The following is a 16813-nucleotide window of genomic DNA, read 5'->3' on the forward strand; positions in this document are numbered from 1 at the left end:
GATTGGACCAGGTAACCTCCATGATTCTTTCCTACTCTAACTCTATGATCCAAGGAAGAGGACAGTAAGTTTTGAATCCAGGTATCATTTGGTAAAAGCCATCACAAGAGATCTTTAATTATTCTTCACTGCTAGCCACACTTCTCTCCCTGATGTTTGCCTTGCTAACTCTCTTGGATAAGCCAAAGCCTTATTAAGAGCTCAGCAAAGCCAATGCTATGACTCGTTTGCATTTCAACCTAATCATCTTTAAAAATTTTCTGTCCCAAAGAGCAATCACTTCAGGAATTCTAGACTGTACACTTTTAGCTCCCACCCTGAGACAATATGTCATAGAATCGCCTATTTTTTTCACCAGCCAGTCCAAGTGTGGCATAAAGCTGGAGCCAGGGAGGTTGTTACATTAAGACACACCTCATTACCAAGCCATTGCCTCCTCTGTCTGGTTTTGGTTCAGAAATAAGGTAATATGTAATAATAAGCCAGGACCGGATTTTCAAATGACTAAGGAGGAAAATCACTTAAAAGCTCATTTCCAATACTTTCAGTTTAGCAGTGGGGATGCCAACTAAGGATTTCCTAAGGCATCTAATATCTATGAGGTCAGGGAGCACATTATAGCTAAATTGAGTATCTCCTGCAGTACCAGCTCCATGTGAGCCAAACTGGGCATGCTCTAAAGGCCCACCCTGGTTACACAGGCAAGATGGGAATTGTCTTTGGAGTGATGACAGAGAAGGCAATCTTATGGAGCAGTATGGCCATTTCTTCCTCTAACCCCTGTCATGTCTGGACCATGACGACTCCAGAGTCAAGAAAAGAGCTTTCAACTGCTCTCTATTCTTCTAGGAAGTTATAAGAAAGATCATCTAAGCACTGGGACTGTTCCCTACCACTATTCTAAAATATGAAGAACTGAAGAGGGATTCGATTATAACTCCCTCAGAGGTATAGAAAATTATACCTCTTTGTGTAGGGTGTGGCACATGTTTTATTACTTGATTCTCTTTCTTGTTTTTTATACTGTTTCATCATCTCTTAATTAAATGCTTTTATTACTGGATTTATGTATTTCAGGTGTGGCCTGGCAATAGAGTAAAACAGGTGGAGTTTAAACATTTACCAGCAAACCTCTGTCTACGGCATATTTAGAGGTGGGCAACTGTAGTGGTGAGGAAGTTCATAACCATGTAATGTAAGAATTGTTTGAAAGACAGGGGGACATTTACATCTTGGGAAAGACTTACCAGGGCCATGATAGCTGTCTTCAAGTATTTGATGAGTTGGCAAATGGAAAATAAATCAATCAACAACCATTTATTAAATGCCTACTATGTGTTTAATGGGGCAACTAGATGGTGAAGTGAATAGAGGCTCTGAAGTCAGGAGGACCTGAGTTCAAATCTGAGCTCTGACACTTACCAGCTGTGTGACCCTAGGCAAGTCATTCAATCTTGATTGCCTCAGTTTCCTCATCTGAGAAATGAGCTAGAGAAGAAAATGGTAAATCACTTCAGTATCTTTGCCAAAAGAACTCTAAATGGGGTCATGAAGAGTCAAACATGACTGATTGACTAAACAGTGTTCAGTATGTGTTCAGTATGTACCAGGCATTGTGCAATACTCTTGGAATACACAAAGACAAAAATGAAACAGTCCCTTCCTTCAAGGAGCTTACATTCTACCAGAGGAGATGCGTACATAAATAAATATGAATTAGATCTTAATTCATCCATTTTGTCAATGGATCACATCCATCATTACAGCTTGCTTGTGTATCTCTCTGGCTGCTTGGAGATCTTTAGTGTTTGCTGTACCTTGGAGATTACATCCGGGAACCAGGGAGAACGAGGGTCCCAAGACTTCATTCCCTTGCTTGTCTTTGTGTAAAAGTTTTAACTTGCTATGTAAATATTATATTTTCACTGGTTCTGAGCATCTAGCATCAGTCAGTCACTCAAGAATATCATTCATCTTCCTGTCATGAAAATGTTTTTCTTCCTTCTACTGTTGGTAGGTACAGTGGAAAGAGCTCTGGATTTAGAGAACTTGGGTTCGAATCCTATTTCTGATACTTACTACTTGTATAACCTAGGCATAGTCTTCCTGGTTCTCCATCTATTCTAATGTATGAGGCAGGGGTGTGGCTGGGAAGGACTAACATTGAGATCAGTGAAAAAGCCCTTGGAAGTGCTTTATCTACTTCCCCCTCTGATTGCAGCATTTACTAAAGTGAGTAAAGTAAGTAAGCAGGCATTTACTAAAATCCTATGCTTTGTTTTTGAAGTTGTTCCTAATACCTGCTTAACGGTGTTTGGAAAAGCTAGTGTACCCCTGATATAAAACTATGACTGGTCATAACTTCTTTGTGATTCGTGTTTGTTCTTAATTTTAAACAGCGAGGCTGCAACACAGTGAGCCAGTGAATGGTTTGTGGCACAGAGATTAAACAGGACAGACTTTTGACTCTCAGTCCAAAACACCTTGGGTTTGTTTTTCCTTAGCTTGGGGGCGAAGCTGATTATGAGAGAAACTTATGGCTTTGATTTTATTAATAACTCCTATAAGCTCCTCAATAGCAGAGGAGATTAACCACAGAACTGGAACCATTTAGCCCTGGCTTTTGCAGAAGTCTTGAGTGAACAGCCTTTGGTGGTATTAGCAGGTACATTCAACCTTGGGCTTTTCTCTGAGGCCAGTAGCCTCAGGAGTGGCTTATTCCCATCATTCCATCTGACGCTGGTCTGTGCCTGGTGAGGGCTAGGCTGCTGGAGGGCAGTCTTATCCATTATTTTCTGTCAAGGAAAGGAAATTGACTAGGAAGTGGATGGGAGGGAAAAGGTGTGGTTTGAGAAGAATGGCCACCCCTACATTCCAAAGGTGGGAGCTAGAGGAGAGAGTGAAAGGCTATTTCTCTTTCTCTTTCGTTTCCTAACTTAAAACTCTGTATCCTGTCATGTTGGTTACATGGGTCTGAAACTTGGACACCACAGAAATCCTGTAAACTGTGGATGGCTTGATTAGTTTGATAATCATTCTAATAGTTCTAGCATCAATAATAGATTTTAAAAGCTGGCCCAGGGACTGAATTCTAGGAAACAGAGCAGATTAGGTTTTCAGTGAGCATTTTTGAAGTGCCCATTAAACATCATTCAAAGAAAAGGAAATGAGATATAAATTCAAGGCTTATATGTCTAATTATACTTTACTTTCTATATCTCTGCTCTTGGAAACCAGACCTAGGATCATATCCTCTTGGAAAGAAGAATATTGAGTAATCCACCTGCCCTCATCCTCTTTTTCATCAATTATCTTAATCATCGATCCATATCCTCCCTTAGAAACATACCCAGGGATGCCCTGCAATCATTAGAGAGAAGCTCTGAATCCCTTGTTTTTAACTAGAGTGGGAAAGTGAGAATAACCTGTGCTTATATAAGCACATCTGTTTCTATTATTCATATGTGGATGAGCTTTGCGGCAATTTATCATCCCATTCTGGATTTCCCTTGATACCCAGTATATTTTTTGGCTTCCTGCCTTCCGTTGGTTATATGTACTCTCAAGGAATGAAAAGTAATTTTAAGATCTAGGCAAAACATAATTGGGAAACTATCTTCTATCTCATAATGCAAAGGACAAATATAATTGAATTTTAATTACTTGTGGCTTTAATTGTCCATGCCATTAACGTAGGTTCTTAGCACTGATCATGGACAGGTCTGTGTAATCAATTAGTATCATGCAAAGGCAAGAAATATAGAGAAAGTCCCCTAGAACACTGGATGGACATGCTATGGAGCATTTGGGGGAGGAATTACACAGCCTGGAAATGCACAGATGGGTTACAAGCTGCTTCTTTAGGGGAAACACCCACATCATAGAGACTGTCAGATATCAAAGGGCGATGGATAAAACTGATGATAAAACTCATAAAGAGGCATGCTATGGGATCCTCCTTGTCATGCAGAGTTTATTTTTTGTATTTATCTGTAAAAGCTTTACGAGTGTTGTACTGAACACAGGACCACCTCTTATGACAATGTATGTTTCCCATGTAGGGTTTCTAATTTTATCTGATGTGTTTTTGTAAATATTTACTCGATGTATTTATTTAACGTTTATGTTTAGACTGTCTCTATGAGGGATTTGACCTCCTCGGCTTATGGTGACAAGACATCCTATTTTTATATCATCATTCGATCATTTTATTCTTTTTCCATTTCTGCCTGGTCTCCCAAGGAGAGGCAATGAGATACAGTAAACAGAGTATGGGAACCTGGATTCAAATCTTGCCTCAATAACTCCTCAAAGGACTTTTCTTCTTCTTCTTCTTCTTCTTCTTCTTCTTCTTCTTCTTCTTCTTCTTCTTCTGCAATTGGGGTCAAGTGACTTGCCAGGGACACACAGCTAGTAAGTGTCATGCGTCTGAGGTCAGATCTGAACTCAGGTCTTCCTGACTCCAAGGTCAGAGCTCTATCCACTGCACTACCTAGCTGCCCCTCAATGGAACTTTCTTCAACTACTAATTTGCTACTTGTACCCATTCCACTATCATTAGCATACTTGTACTCATGTTTCCCCATCCTAGGGATTCCAAACCACTGATTGTCCTTATACAAAGACTCCTTTATTCCCATCCCCTCAATCCTAACCCATCCTCAATCATTTCAGATCTACTCACCCTTTCCATTGTTCTCTATGGAAATTATACAACCCCAATTGTATAATTAACAAACTTGTTTCTCAGTCCTTCTAGCTCTCACTGAGTCTCGGCTCTTTCTTGATAATTCTTCATCCCTGGTCATACTTTCCAGTACTGGTTGAACTTTCACTCATATTTCTAAGTCACTGGTCACAATGGGGGAGTCAAAATACTCCTTATTCACCATTGCCATTTCCAAACGATCCCTCTTCCCGGTAACTCCTCTTCCTTTGAGGTTCATTAAATCCAAATTCATCATCCATTCAAGATTCTGGTAGCTTTGTCCTACTGATCCTCAGGACATTCTGCTTCCTTTCTCAATGGGTTTAGTGCCTGGCTCACAGACTTTTCCCCCCGTCCCAACTCCTCCCCTTGTACCAGGAATAGTTCTCATGACCTACTCTTCTGTTCATCCCCTTGATCTTGCCATCACCTTCAAGTGTTCCACTTCCATGCCCATGAACTCTGAAATTCCTTCACCTGATTATAATCTTTGCTCATTCCATCTTTTCTTCTCCCTTACAACGCTAAATCCTGTTCTTTATCTTCATTGTGACCTCTAACCCCTATGGCCCTCAATTCTTTCCTAGACCATCACTCCTGCACTGGCTACACCCTCCTCTCTTCCCTTTCTCAACCTCAGTGAACCACTTCACCTTTATTCTATCCTTTACCTGTGGGTCTCTTACCCCTTTGACTTATCACCAATTGTGTTTTGTCAAACCCCAATTTTGAATTACTCTTACTAGCTGCCACCTTTGCACCTATTTACATGCTGCTAAGAAGAGAGAAAAAAAACAAAATCGAGTATAATATAAATGTACATTACATGATCTCAACTGGGCCCTTGCTGTGGCAAAGCAGACCTCTTACACTATTCATATGGCAACTCTTCCAAATCTTTTCAACTCTCCTCAAGCTTCCCATAGCAACCCTCTCCCTACCTTCTTCACTGAGAACTTTATACTTCACTGAAAAAACTGAAGCCATTTGTTAACAGCTCCCTCTTTTTGCATCCTCCTCACCTCACATCACTCAAATGTCTTCCCCCACTCTCTCCTCCTTCATACAAAGAGGTGGCCCCTTTGCAGGCATCTTTGATCTCATTCCTTCCGATCTCTTCTGGCATTTCCCCCTCTATTTTATCCCCACCTTTCCAGTAGTCCTTAATGACTCCTTCACTTTTGACTGTTTCCCTTCTGCTTACAAACACACCCATGTCTCTCTCATCCTTAAAAAGCCCTCACTTGATCTGGCCTTCCTTGGTAGCTATTGATTTTCCTATTCCTCTCCTCCCTTTGGGGGCTAAACTCCTTAGGAAAACCATCTACGAATGATGCCTCCATTTCCTCTCCTCTCTTTCAATGCTAAACCCTCCGCAACAGGTTTCTGACCTTCTCATTCATCTGAAATGGCTCTTCCCAAAGTTACCAAGAGCTCTTAATTGCTAACTCTAATGACTTTTTCTCAATCCTCATCATTATTGCCCCTCTATAGTCTTCAGCATTGTCAATCAGCCTCCCCTTCTTCATAATTTTTCTCTCTAGGTTTTCACTACACTACTCTCTGTTGCTTCTTTTCCTAAGTGTTTTACCACTCCTCCCTCTCCTTTGCCACTGCTTCTTCCATGTCATGCCTGATCATTGTGGGTGTCCCCCAGAGATCTGCCTTAAGTTTTTCCTTCTATCCTGTCTCACTTGGTGATCTCATCAGTTCTAATGAGCTTAGTTGTTACCTCTAACAAAATGATCCTGATCTATTTTTATTGTTGTTTAGTTGTTTCAATTGTGTCTGACTTTTCGTGACCCCATTTGGGGTTTTCTTAGCAAAGATGCTGGAATGGTTTGCTGTTTTCTGATCTATTTATTCCTCTCTCCTAACCCCTGATTTCACTTCACCAGCTACCTCTTGGACATTTAGAATGGGATCCTGTGGATATTTCAATCTCAGTCCCATTTATCTTTTTTCCCAAATCATCCTTGCTTTCCAACCCTTCTCACTGTTGAAGGCACCACCATTGTCCCAGTCACTGAATCTTAGGACCTGTGTCACACTCTCCACTCTTCACTCTCATCCACCATACATATCCCAACATCTTGCTGGGTCTTGCCATTTCCATCTTCAGAACGTCTCTCACATAAGTTCCTTCTTCCCACTTACAAAATGACCATGCTGTTGCAGGCCCCCACCACCTCCCTCCTGAAATACTACAATAGCCTGTTGGTTGTTCTCTCTACCTCAAATCTTCCCCAGTTCAATCTGTCCTCCATACAACTGCCAAAGTGATTGTCCTCAAATGCAGATCTGGGGGATGGAGCCAAGACGGCAGAGTAAAAACAGTGATTTGCTTGAGCTCTCTCCCAAACCCTTCCAAATACCTGCAAAAAATGGCTCTAAACAAATTCTAAAGCAGCAGAACCCACAACAAGACAGAACAAAACAAATTTCCAGCCCAAGACAACCTGGATGGTTCATTGGAAAGGTCTATTGTGCCAGGCTGGGAGAGGAATGCAGTTCAGTATGGGTGCGCAGGTAAAGACCAGGCCTCAGTGAACCTGGAGGAGGCCTCAGAGGACTGAATCATGGGCAACTGTGGCAGTTTCTAGACTTCTCAATCCACAAATGCCAAAGGCAACTTAGAAGGTCAGTAGGAAAGGTCTGTGACTGCAATGAAAGAAGCTCGGTCCCAGCCCAGTCCCTGCGTGTGGCCCCAGGGTGGTGGCTGTTTCTGGAGCTCTCAGCCCAGAGACAGAGTGGTAATTGAGTGGCTGATCAGAGGTGCAATTGTAGGGATCTCTTTACTGGTGCTGAGGCAGGAATCTCTTGCTTTGCCCATGCATGGATCTGGGTCACAGTTCTAGGTGGCAATCGTAGGGCAAGGAGGAACACTGGTGTGGTGGAGCTTGTAGTAGCAGTAGAGGAGGAATCCTCCTCACAGTTCCAAGGCAGAAAAGAGTACTTGTGGTCACTCACAGACAAGAGCACAGGCCAGGACACCTCGCCCTTGATCATATCACCTTGGAAGAATTGAAAATTTACAGGTCCCTAAAAGTATCTCTGAAAACAGCTGCACAAAACCCCTGAAGCTTGGGACAGTACATTCTTCACACTGGATGCAGACCCCTACTTTAACAAAAAGTTTAAAAGTTAAGTGATTGGCTGGGAACATGAGCAAAAGGCACCAAAAAAAGTCAGACAATAGAATCTTTCTTTGGTGACAAGAAAGATCAAAACATACAAGCAGAAGAATATAACAAAGTCAAAGCTCCCACATCTAAAGCCTGCAAGAAAAATATGAATCAAATGTTGATCTGACCAGGTCAACTACCTCCAGGATCAAATATAAACCTCTCTGTTTGCTTTGAAATCCCTTCACAACCTGGCCTTTTCCTACTTTTCCAGGTTTCTTACCCTTTACTCTCCTCCACCTCCTATCAGACCCAGTGACACTGGCATTCTTTATGTTTCTGAAACACACTTTTCCACCTCTTATTTCCATACCTTTTTACTGGCTGTCCCATATGCCTAGAATTCTCTCTCTCCTCAATCCTCTCTCCTGGCCTTTCTTCAGGCCTCAGCTCTAATCCCACCTTCTGCGAGAGGTCTTTCCCAGTTCCCTCTGCTGAAAGTGCCTTCCCTCAGAGATCACACTCCCTCTGCTCTGTATATAGGGCAGCTAGGCGGTACAGTAGATAGAACATTAGATTCATCTTCCTGAGTTCAAATGAGACCTTAGACACTTACTAGCAGTATGACTCTGGGTAAGTCACTTAACCCTGTTTGCCTCAGTTTCCTCATCTATAAAATGAGCTAGAGAAGGAAATGGCAAACCATTCCAGTATCTTTGCCAAGAAAACTCCCAAAAATGGCATCATGAAGAGTCAGACACGATTAAAATGACCCACAAAACTCTGTATGTTATCTTCTATGTACAAAGTTATTTACATGTTGTTTTCTCCATTAGGTTGTGAGCTCCTTGAGGGCAGAGTCTACATTTTTGTCTATCCTCAGTGCAGAGCACAGTACCTGCCATGTCATAAACACTTAATAAATGCTTATTGACTGCTTAAATGATGGAAGACAGAAGCCAGGGTGTGGGATTTTGCAGAATGAATGAGTAGGTGAGAAGGAATTATATCTAGGTGAGTGTTTCTAGAAGTTTGCAGTGAAGGGAATCATTAGTTGGCCCACTGCTGGAAAATGTGTTGAAACCTCCAGTGCTCTGACCACTGCCCCACCAGCTACCTCACTTGATGTGCGCTAGCCCAGTAGTCAGTATAAACAGAGATCTGTTTTACAGAGCTATAACTGGGGGGTGGGGGGTTGGGGGGTGACAGCAGGTAACAACAACTGTGCTTTAGCACCTAGTTAGGAAGAAATCAAAGTCCCACCAAGTGGTATACTCCCACGCCTCATCCCAGGTAAACTCTCTGTCTAGCCCTGTCTCATCCCCCACAGTGACCTCTACCCATACAGGTCAATGTCCCACAGTCTTTGTCCTCCCCCAAGAGGGTCCTGTTTCCTTGGGTCTCTTCTCCCCAAATGAATTTGTCTTTAAAAGCTGATTTTAGGAAACATTTCTTGCTGCTTGTCCCATAGGGAACACAATTACTGATTACAACTCTGCTATAGGATCCTATATACAAAGGAGCTTACTACTGGATGGCTTAGAATATCCTTATAATACTCTTCTACTCTACTTATAACACAGTTTAAGGAAAGCATTAGGCTGAGGTTCCAGCATGTCCTTCTATCCTTGAAGGATTGGCCATAAACTTTTAAGCTAGAGGTTTAACTAATCACTGTAGCTATACAGTGGCTTTCAAATCTTTCTGTCACGAGTTTTGAGACAGATAAAGGGAAATCAACAGCTGAATTTTCTTCATCTCCATGACATCATAACAAATGCCCATCATTGCTGTCATACACCCACTCTTTAAAAATTTTATTTTTGTTGATATCTTTTATTTTTGTCTTCATTTCTGAATATATTTATCTCCACTCTCCTTTCCAGCAAGCCATCCCCTGAAACAAATTTTTTTTTAAAAGAAAAAAAAAGCAATTCAGCAAAACCCACCAGCACAAATGCTGTGTTTGACAGTGTTTGGTATATTTAGGGGTGAGCTAAAGCCAGTCCATATCATTTTGTGAGGGTCAATTGTTCAATTTCCAACACCAGTTTTCATACCTGGGAAATCAGGAACTGCTGCAAGTCAGAGCTTGGTTTATTGTTTTGTTGATTGTCTAGACCAGGGGTGGGGAACCTGAAGCCTCAAGGCTACATATGACCCTTTAGGTCCTCAAGTGTAGGCATATGTGGCCTTGAGGCCGCAGGTTCTCCACCTCTGGGATTTAAGACTTAAGAATGTGATGAAGAAACATTCATAATTCAAATTAAGCTTAAAGTTTGTTGGCTACATTCCTCCCCCCAACCCCCCACCCCAGAGATCTGATTGTTAAATATTTACCAGCACACCAATGGCTAATATTCCACATCCACAGTCCCCAGTTTCTACTAAGAAAAGAAAGCAACTGCACTCTTAATTCTTAGCCATGAGACTGATTACAACATATAATAACCACATCATGCAACCTTTGAGAAAATTAAAGCCTCACCTTTATTTTATACACATCAGTCGGTATACAGTTTATTACACAAGAATTGTGCTTTGTTTACAATATATTATATTGCTTCAAGCCGATGCAAAAAAAGTTCATACATTATATTTCTACTTTACTGTATACAATATATTATATTGTATAAATGCCACTGAAAAGAGTGTCTTTTTTTTTAATACTGAGAATTCAGGAAAAACAGGAAAATCAAAACATTGTGCTGAGATTAAAAAAAAATTAGGATGCATTCATTTTTCTCTAAAAAGCAACACAGCTTTAAATGTCTAATGTTTAGATCTAAATATCCAATATTTAGATCTAAGTAACTGATATTTAGATGTAGATCTAAATAATAAAGAGATTTTTTTAAGGGCAAAACACAGTAGCCAGTCATAGCAATCATTGCCTTACCCAATCCCTTCTCTGTGATTTGTGTTTTTTCTTTCTTTTTTTTTTAATCAAGGGTACCCCCTCTATAATGTGCTACAATCACCTACCTTATCATTGCATTTTCAGTTTTGGAAAATCATCTGCAGCTAAGCTTAACTTGATCAATGGACTTTCTAACAGAAATGTCATTAAAAAGACCTATGCCACCATGCTAAAGAAGCTCGTAGAAGACTTAAAAGGAAAATCAGCTCGGTGATTTATAATGAAGCTAATAAAATTCAGGCCAGTATTCTTCCCTGTAATGAACAACATTCTAACATTCAACACATGAAAGGTTAACAAAGGCTATGAACGTGGTGTAACTTAAAACGTTTCAGATGCTAGGGGTTCACCAGATGTAATTGGATTCAGGTGGAACATGCCTCTCTTCTGCCTTTTTAAGTAAAGGCGTGTGCTGTCTGTGCTTGGTAACTGGTGGCTTTAGGGCATGCATGAGGCTGGCTCCATACCCTGAAAAATTAACCGCAGTTTAAGAGAAAAGAAACAACAAAAACAGATCCTTCAGGTTCGTGGTTAACCATACCGATGGAATCCATTTTCCCTTTCTGGCCCAACAAACCTGGCCACAGAAACCACAATATGTATGTAACTACCTGAGTGAGGATTGTGGGAGCACCGATCCTGAGTTGGAAGATGTCAGGGGTCATCTGGTAAAAGGGTTCTTAGCCTGGGATCCGTGAACTTAAAAAATATGTATACTTTGACAACTGTATTTCACTATAAGTGGTTTCATTTGTAATCCTATATAGTTTATGTTTTATGTATTTAAAGACATTCTTCTGAGGATAGGTATCCCCAGACCGCCAAAGGAAAAAAAAAAGGCTTAGAACTTATGATCTAGCCCAACCCCTTCACTTTACAGATGAAGAAATTGTCTTGCCTTACTTTGCATAGGTAGGAGATGCTAAAGGTATTCGCTTCCAGAAGTTCTTCTGTGATTTGATTTGATTGCATCAAATCAGACTTATCTTTATACAAAATCCCTGTCCTAGTAACATAGTCATAACCAAGGTGGTGACCTGGTCTTCTAGCAACTCTTATCAATGTCAAGGGCAATTAAGAGATTGAAAAGAAATGCATGTTCTTCAGCCAAAAGCCACTAACCTATAATGCTGATTCGCAAAAAGAGAATGATAACCTCTGTAGACAATCTGATCACAGATCTTCTTTTGCTATACTTCCAAAACAACTTAAGCCATACAGATAGGAATTAATTCCATACTCCTTCCTTCCCCCTCTTGCCCCTCTCTCATATGGTCAGATCTATCTTGTTGTTCACCTGTGTCCGACTCCCCATGACCACATTTGGGGGTTTTCTTGGCAAAGATACTAAAGTGTTTTGCCATTTCCTTCTCTAGTTCATTTTACAGATGAGGAAATGGAGACAAACAGGGTTAAGTGACTTGTCTAGGGTCACACAGCTAGTAAGTGTCTGAGGTTAGATTTGAACTCATGTCATCTTGACCCCAGGTTTGGCTCTCTATCCACTATGTCACCTAGTTACCCCTAGATCTATCTACTAGAGCTATAGCATTAATCAAAATGATAAACAGCAATTAATTCTGGATGAATTTAGTTCCCGTTCACCACTGGGTTAAAAAGATAATTTTAAAGAGCTCATTCTCCATGATGACTTATGAGCTCATGGAAATAGGGGTGGAAATGGGGCAGAGATTGTATCTATTTGGGAACTCACTTCTCACCTGCCCAGGCCAGGAATGCAGTGATAGCAATATACCAAGAGCCCATGCAGTATCACATAAAACTGCTAGATGAAGAGTAATTGACCCTGACCTCTGATATTTACTAGTTGTGTGACCATTGGTCCACTTACTCTCTCTAAACCTGAGTTTTTCTATCTGTAAAATGGGGGTGATAATGGCATCTATTTCATGGGGTTTTTGTGAGGCTCAAATAAGTTTATCTATGGGAGGTGCTTTGCAAACCTTAATTCACTATATAAATATCAGCTATTATTATTTCAAGTAGCTTGACTTGCTCCAATTCTGTCTATGAACTCTCAGAGGGGGTTCTCTCAGTATAGGGAGGTGGGGTGTTTCAGTTGAAAGACTGCTGGGTTAGAAGTCAAAGGAACAGAGTACAAATATTTGCCCTGATACTGTGTGACCTTGGACAAGTCATGAGCTCTCTGGGTCTCAATTTCATCATTTGTAAAATAAAGTAGTTGAATTAGATGACCTCTGAAGTCTCTTTCAACTCTAAGTCTACAATCTTTTAACTTTTGTTTAGCTGTATATTAGTTCTTCATCCTAATTCAAGTCACCAAATGGATTTCCCCCAAAATCTGGAAAATGGGGCCATACTGGCAACACCTTCTGCATAGTTGCCACTTTTGTTTTGTTTTAATGAAGTTTCTTTTGCAAACAGTGAAATATAATGTAATAAAGTTTATATACTTTTTTTTGATGGAAAAAATTTAGGGGCAGCTAGGTGGCGCAGTGGATAGAGCACCGGCCCTGAAGTCAGGAGGACCTGAGTTCAAATCCAGTCTCAGACCAATCACTCGACACTTACTAGCTGTGTGACCCTGGGCAAGTCACTTAACCCCAATTGCCTAAAAAAAAAAGTGAAAAAAAAATTTAAAAATAGATTAGTGGAGGCTTATTGAAAGTGGGAAAAATACCCTCAAGAGTAAGCTTATGCCACTGATCAAATCAGAATTGGCATCTTCTTAGACAATTTTGACTTTCTAGTGCAGGATTTCTTAAACTTTTCCCATTCAAGACCCCTTTTTGTGTTCCACCAGCATTCATTGGTGGTGTTGGCCTGACAGCATGCACAGTGCAAAGTGAGCATGTCGTGCATTCAGAACCAAGGCTGCAGTGAAGTTTAGTGATGCGACACTGGCAAGTGCTGGAGAAACACCTCGGATTCATTACGCGTTTATTTTTAATTAATTTTTGGTCGTTGCAGTTTCAGAAACCTTTGACTGCTGCCAAATTTTTCACGCCCACAGTTTAAGAAGTGCTGTTCTAATATACATAACAGTCCAGAGCTGAAAACAACATGAGGTAGGTCTATGTTTAATTATCAGGGCATATACTGGTAGCTTCCCACGATGATTAAAACATGAGCCAATAATGCACCAGCCCCCCCCCCCCAAATGTCTGCCACTTGTGATCCCAGCACTTCCCTTTGAGACAAAGATGGCCTTGGGCAAAATGAAGTAGGTAGCCATCTTCAGCAGTCTTCACCATAGTCTCCACCCAAGTACTACTCAGTGTTCCCATGCTGCTGCCTAGGTGTTCAGGACCTCTGAGATGGTAAGCAAGCTGATATAGGTTATTGTGTGTGTGTTTTAAAAAGGGAGATAGGGTATTTGATGGAAGTGTTATTGCTGACCTGAGTTAGAATCCTAGCTTTGCCACTTACTACTACCTGTGTGATCTTGGGCAAATCTACTTAACTTGTCTGGGCCTTTCTCTCCTCATCTGTAAAGCAAAGGGTTTAGGGTTACTAGATCAGGGGGGTCAAACACGTGCCCCCAAACAGTCCTGACTGCAGCTGAACCAGATTAAAATGCAATCGGGAAATATTTAGCAAAATGAACGAAAGTACAATAAAACATAGATAACATTGCATCTTAAACTGTCAATATGGAGCTCACGGGGATTCTCATGTATACATTGGTGGTTCCTGGTTGTGCTTGAGTTTGATACCATTGTACGAGATGACCTCTAAAATACCTTTCAACACACTCTAGACCTACTCTTAGGACTCCAGGACCTCTGAGGTCACCTCCTAGTCTAAATCTATGATTATTCCAGACTAGCTCTAAGATGTCCAGGCTTGCTAGTCCTTGGTGATCCCTTGCCCAGAGGACTCCTGGGATACTTATTTGCTTTGGAAATTACCTGCATAGACCTCCTCACACTTCATTTTTCCCTCAGTGGGTTCACCCAAACACCACCAAAACTATCTTTTCTACATTGTGGTGGGTAGGAGGTGGGTAGGAGTGCAGTGGCCTCCCTCTGCCCTCATGATCTGGAAAATCCACATAAAATGTTTTTGGCCTTCCCTTTGTACTAGAGAAGAAGTCTGAATTTTTTCTTTTATGGATATTTACAGAACCTTATCATAAAATTTTGGTTGATATTATATAATACTATACATATATTTTATGCATTTCTGAGTTTTTAAATTTTTTCTGTATTATCTATTGGCCTTTGTGTGTCGTCTGTGGCTTCCGCAAAACTTCCCATTTAATTTCTTATGCCAACCCATGATATATTGAAATCAATATGGGGAAAGTAGTGATGTGGAAGGGATAACTGTATATATGACCTTACCTACAACTTTTAGCAAATCCATTGTTAAAGTTATTAAGTCCATTGTACACTATCTCAATGTGCCTTGGGCACAGTGCCATTTTAAAACTCCAGAAAAGACCTTTAGACTAAAGAATCAAGGTCAATGGAATGCCAATTTCAAATCTGATTTAAATAGATCTAAATTATAATTGACATGTGCTTCACAATTTGCAATCTGCTGCATCAATGAGTCAAAAGTTACCATTAACAGAAGGCAGCTTTCGGTTACAAGATGTCCGCACCTCTGCGGTCAGTGGGATGTGACTGAAGAAAGTTAGGGAAAATTCTGGGGCGCACTCTAATGGGGCAATTCCACTCACTTTTGTTGCAATGTCGTCCGTGCCAGCCTTCCCTACACTGGCATTTATTGGGCTCCTGGCAGGTCCCGTGGGCTCCACAACCAGGCTCACAGACAGCTAGAATCAGAGAGTATCACAAAGAAAGCTTTCTGAATTTTTGTTTTCAGACCAAATTACACAGTTACTTTTCCTGCTGTTCTGTAGAATGTGTTAGTTTTGGCCTCATCCCTTTCACTTGTGTGGGAAGAGGTAATTTTTTTTTTCTTAAAGTCATTCTCCAGTGGAAAGTTGATTTAGCACCCGGGTCCTCTCCTTACCTATGAGATTAAACTATGCATGATGCCTTGTGTCCACAAAACAATCAGCAGCCAGTAGGGCTTTGACAGTGCAGGACAATGACCCCTCATTATCTTTTAGGAAGTTTATAATGTTTAGAGAGTTCAGTTTGCTCCTTTTCTCCCTCTCTTCTTTTCCTTCTTCTCTCCCTTCCCTCCCCCTCTTTCCCTCTCGCTCTTTCCTGTCCCTCCCTCTCTTCTTTCTCTCCCTCTCTCCCTTCTCTCCCTCTCTTTTTTCCCTTCCTTTTCTGTCTTTCCCATCCCTCTTTCCCTCCCTCTCTCCTTTCTTTCCCTTCTCTTTCCTTCCATCTCTCCATTGCCTCACTTCTTTCCCTCTCTCTCTCTCTCCTTTCCCTCCCTTTCTTCTTTCTCTCCCTCTCTTTTTTCCTTTCCTTTCCCTTCCTTTTCTCTCTCTTCCACCCCCCTTTCCCTCCCTCTGTTTTTCCTCTCCCTCTCTTCTTTTCCTTCCTCTGTTCTTTCTCACCCTCTTCTTTATTTTCCTCTTTCTTTTCCCTCTCTCCTTTCCTCCCTCTCTTTTTTCTTTCCTTCCCTCTCTTTTGCTCTTTCCCCTCTCATCTCCTTTCCTTCTTTTCCTCCACAACCCCTTTCCTCTTTCCTTTACTCTCTCTCTCCCCTGTTATTTCCCCCCTCTCTTCTCCTTTTCTTTATAAGCTTGGAGTTTATCTAATTCTAAGAACCCACATAAGTAAAACTTACATATTACTGAAGACAAGTTAAAATGCTGCCAGTCTAGCAATAACGTATAGCAAGTACAGAGGACATCCTTTATCTACCCCATAACCGAATAGATTAGGTACACCAGGTACTTACGCTTGGAACAGAGATCTCCTTGGTAGCCTTTGGAACATTTGCATTTATTTTTACCAATACATTTACCACCATTTCTACAGGCTTGCTGACATTTGCCTAAAAGAGAAAACCATGTATATTAAGAAGCATTTAGTCCCAAGACCTGAGATCAAATCCTGCCCTGGGCACTAACTGGCTGTATGACCCTGGGTAAATCACTTAATCTTTCTTAGCCTCAGTTTCCCTATCCAGAAAATAGAGATAATA

The 16813-nt window shown here is 41.0% G+C and overlaps 1 protein-coding gene across 2 annotated transcripts in view; it reads right to left on the reverse strand.

Moving 5' to 3' along the window:
- Positions 1-10299: 10299 nt before the first annotated feature.
- WIF1 (Wnt inhibitory factor 1) overlaps positions 10300-16813 on the reverse strand; it is a 109412-nt gene continuing 102898 nt past the window's right edge. For both annotated transcript variants that reach the window (XM_020990198.2, XM_020990197.2), the window contains 3 exons: positions 16568-16663; positions 15423-15518; positions 10300-11221 (listed from right to left, as the gene is read on the reverse strand). In XM_020990198.2, the coding sequence (XP_020845857.1) occupies positions 11100-11221; positions 15423-15518; positions 16568-16663 (314 nt within the window). In that variant the 3' untranslated portion in view covers positions 10300-11099. The remainder of the gene's footprint in view (positions 11222-15422; positions 15519-16567; positions 16664-16813) is intronic.

This window comes from Phascolarctos cinereus, unplaced genomic scaffold (assembly GCF_003287225.1).
Source record: "Phascolarctos cinereus isolate Bilbo 61053 unplaced genomic scaffold, phaCin_HiC Scaffold_1;HRSCAF=81, whole genome shotgun sequence".
Classification (NCBI taxonomy): domain Eukaryota; kingdom Metazoa; phylum Chordata; class Mammalia; order Diprotodontia; family Phascolarctidae; genus Phascolarctos; species Phascolarctos cinereus.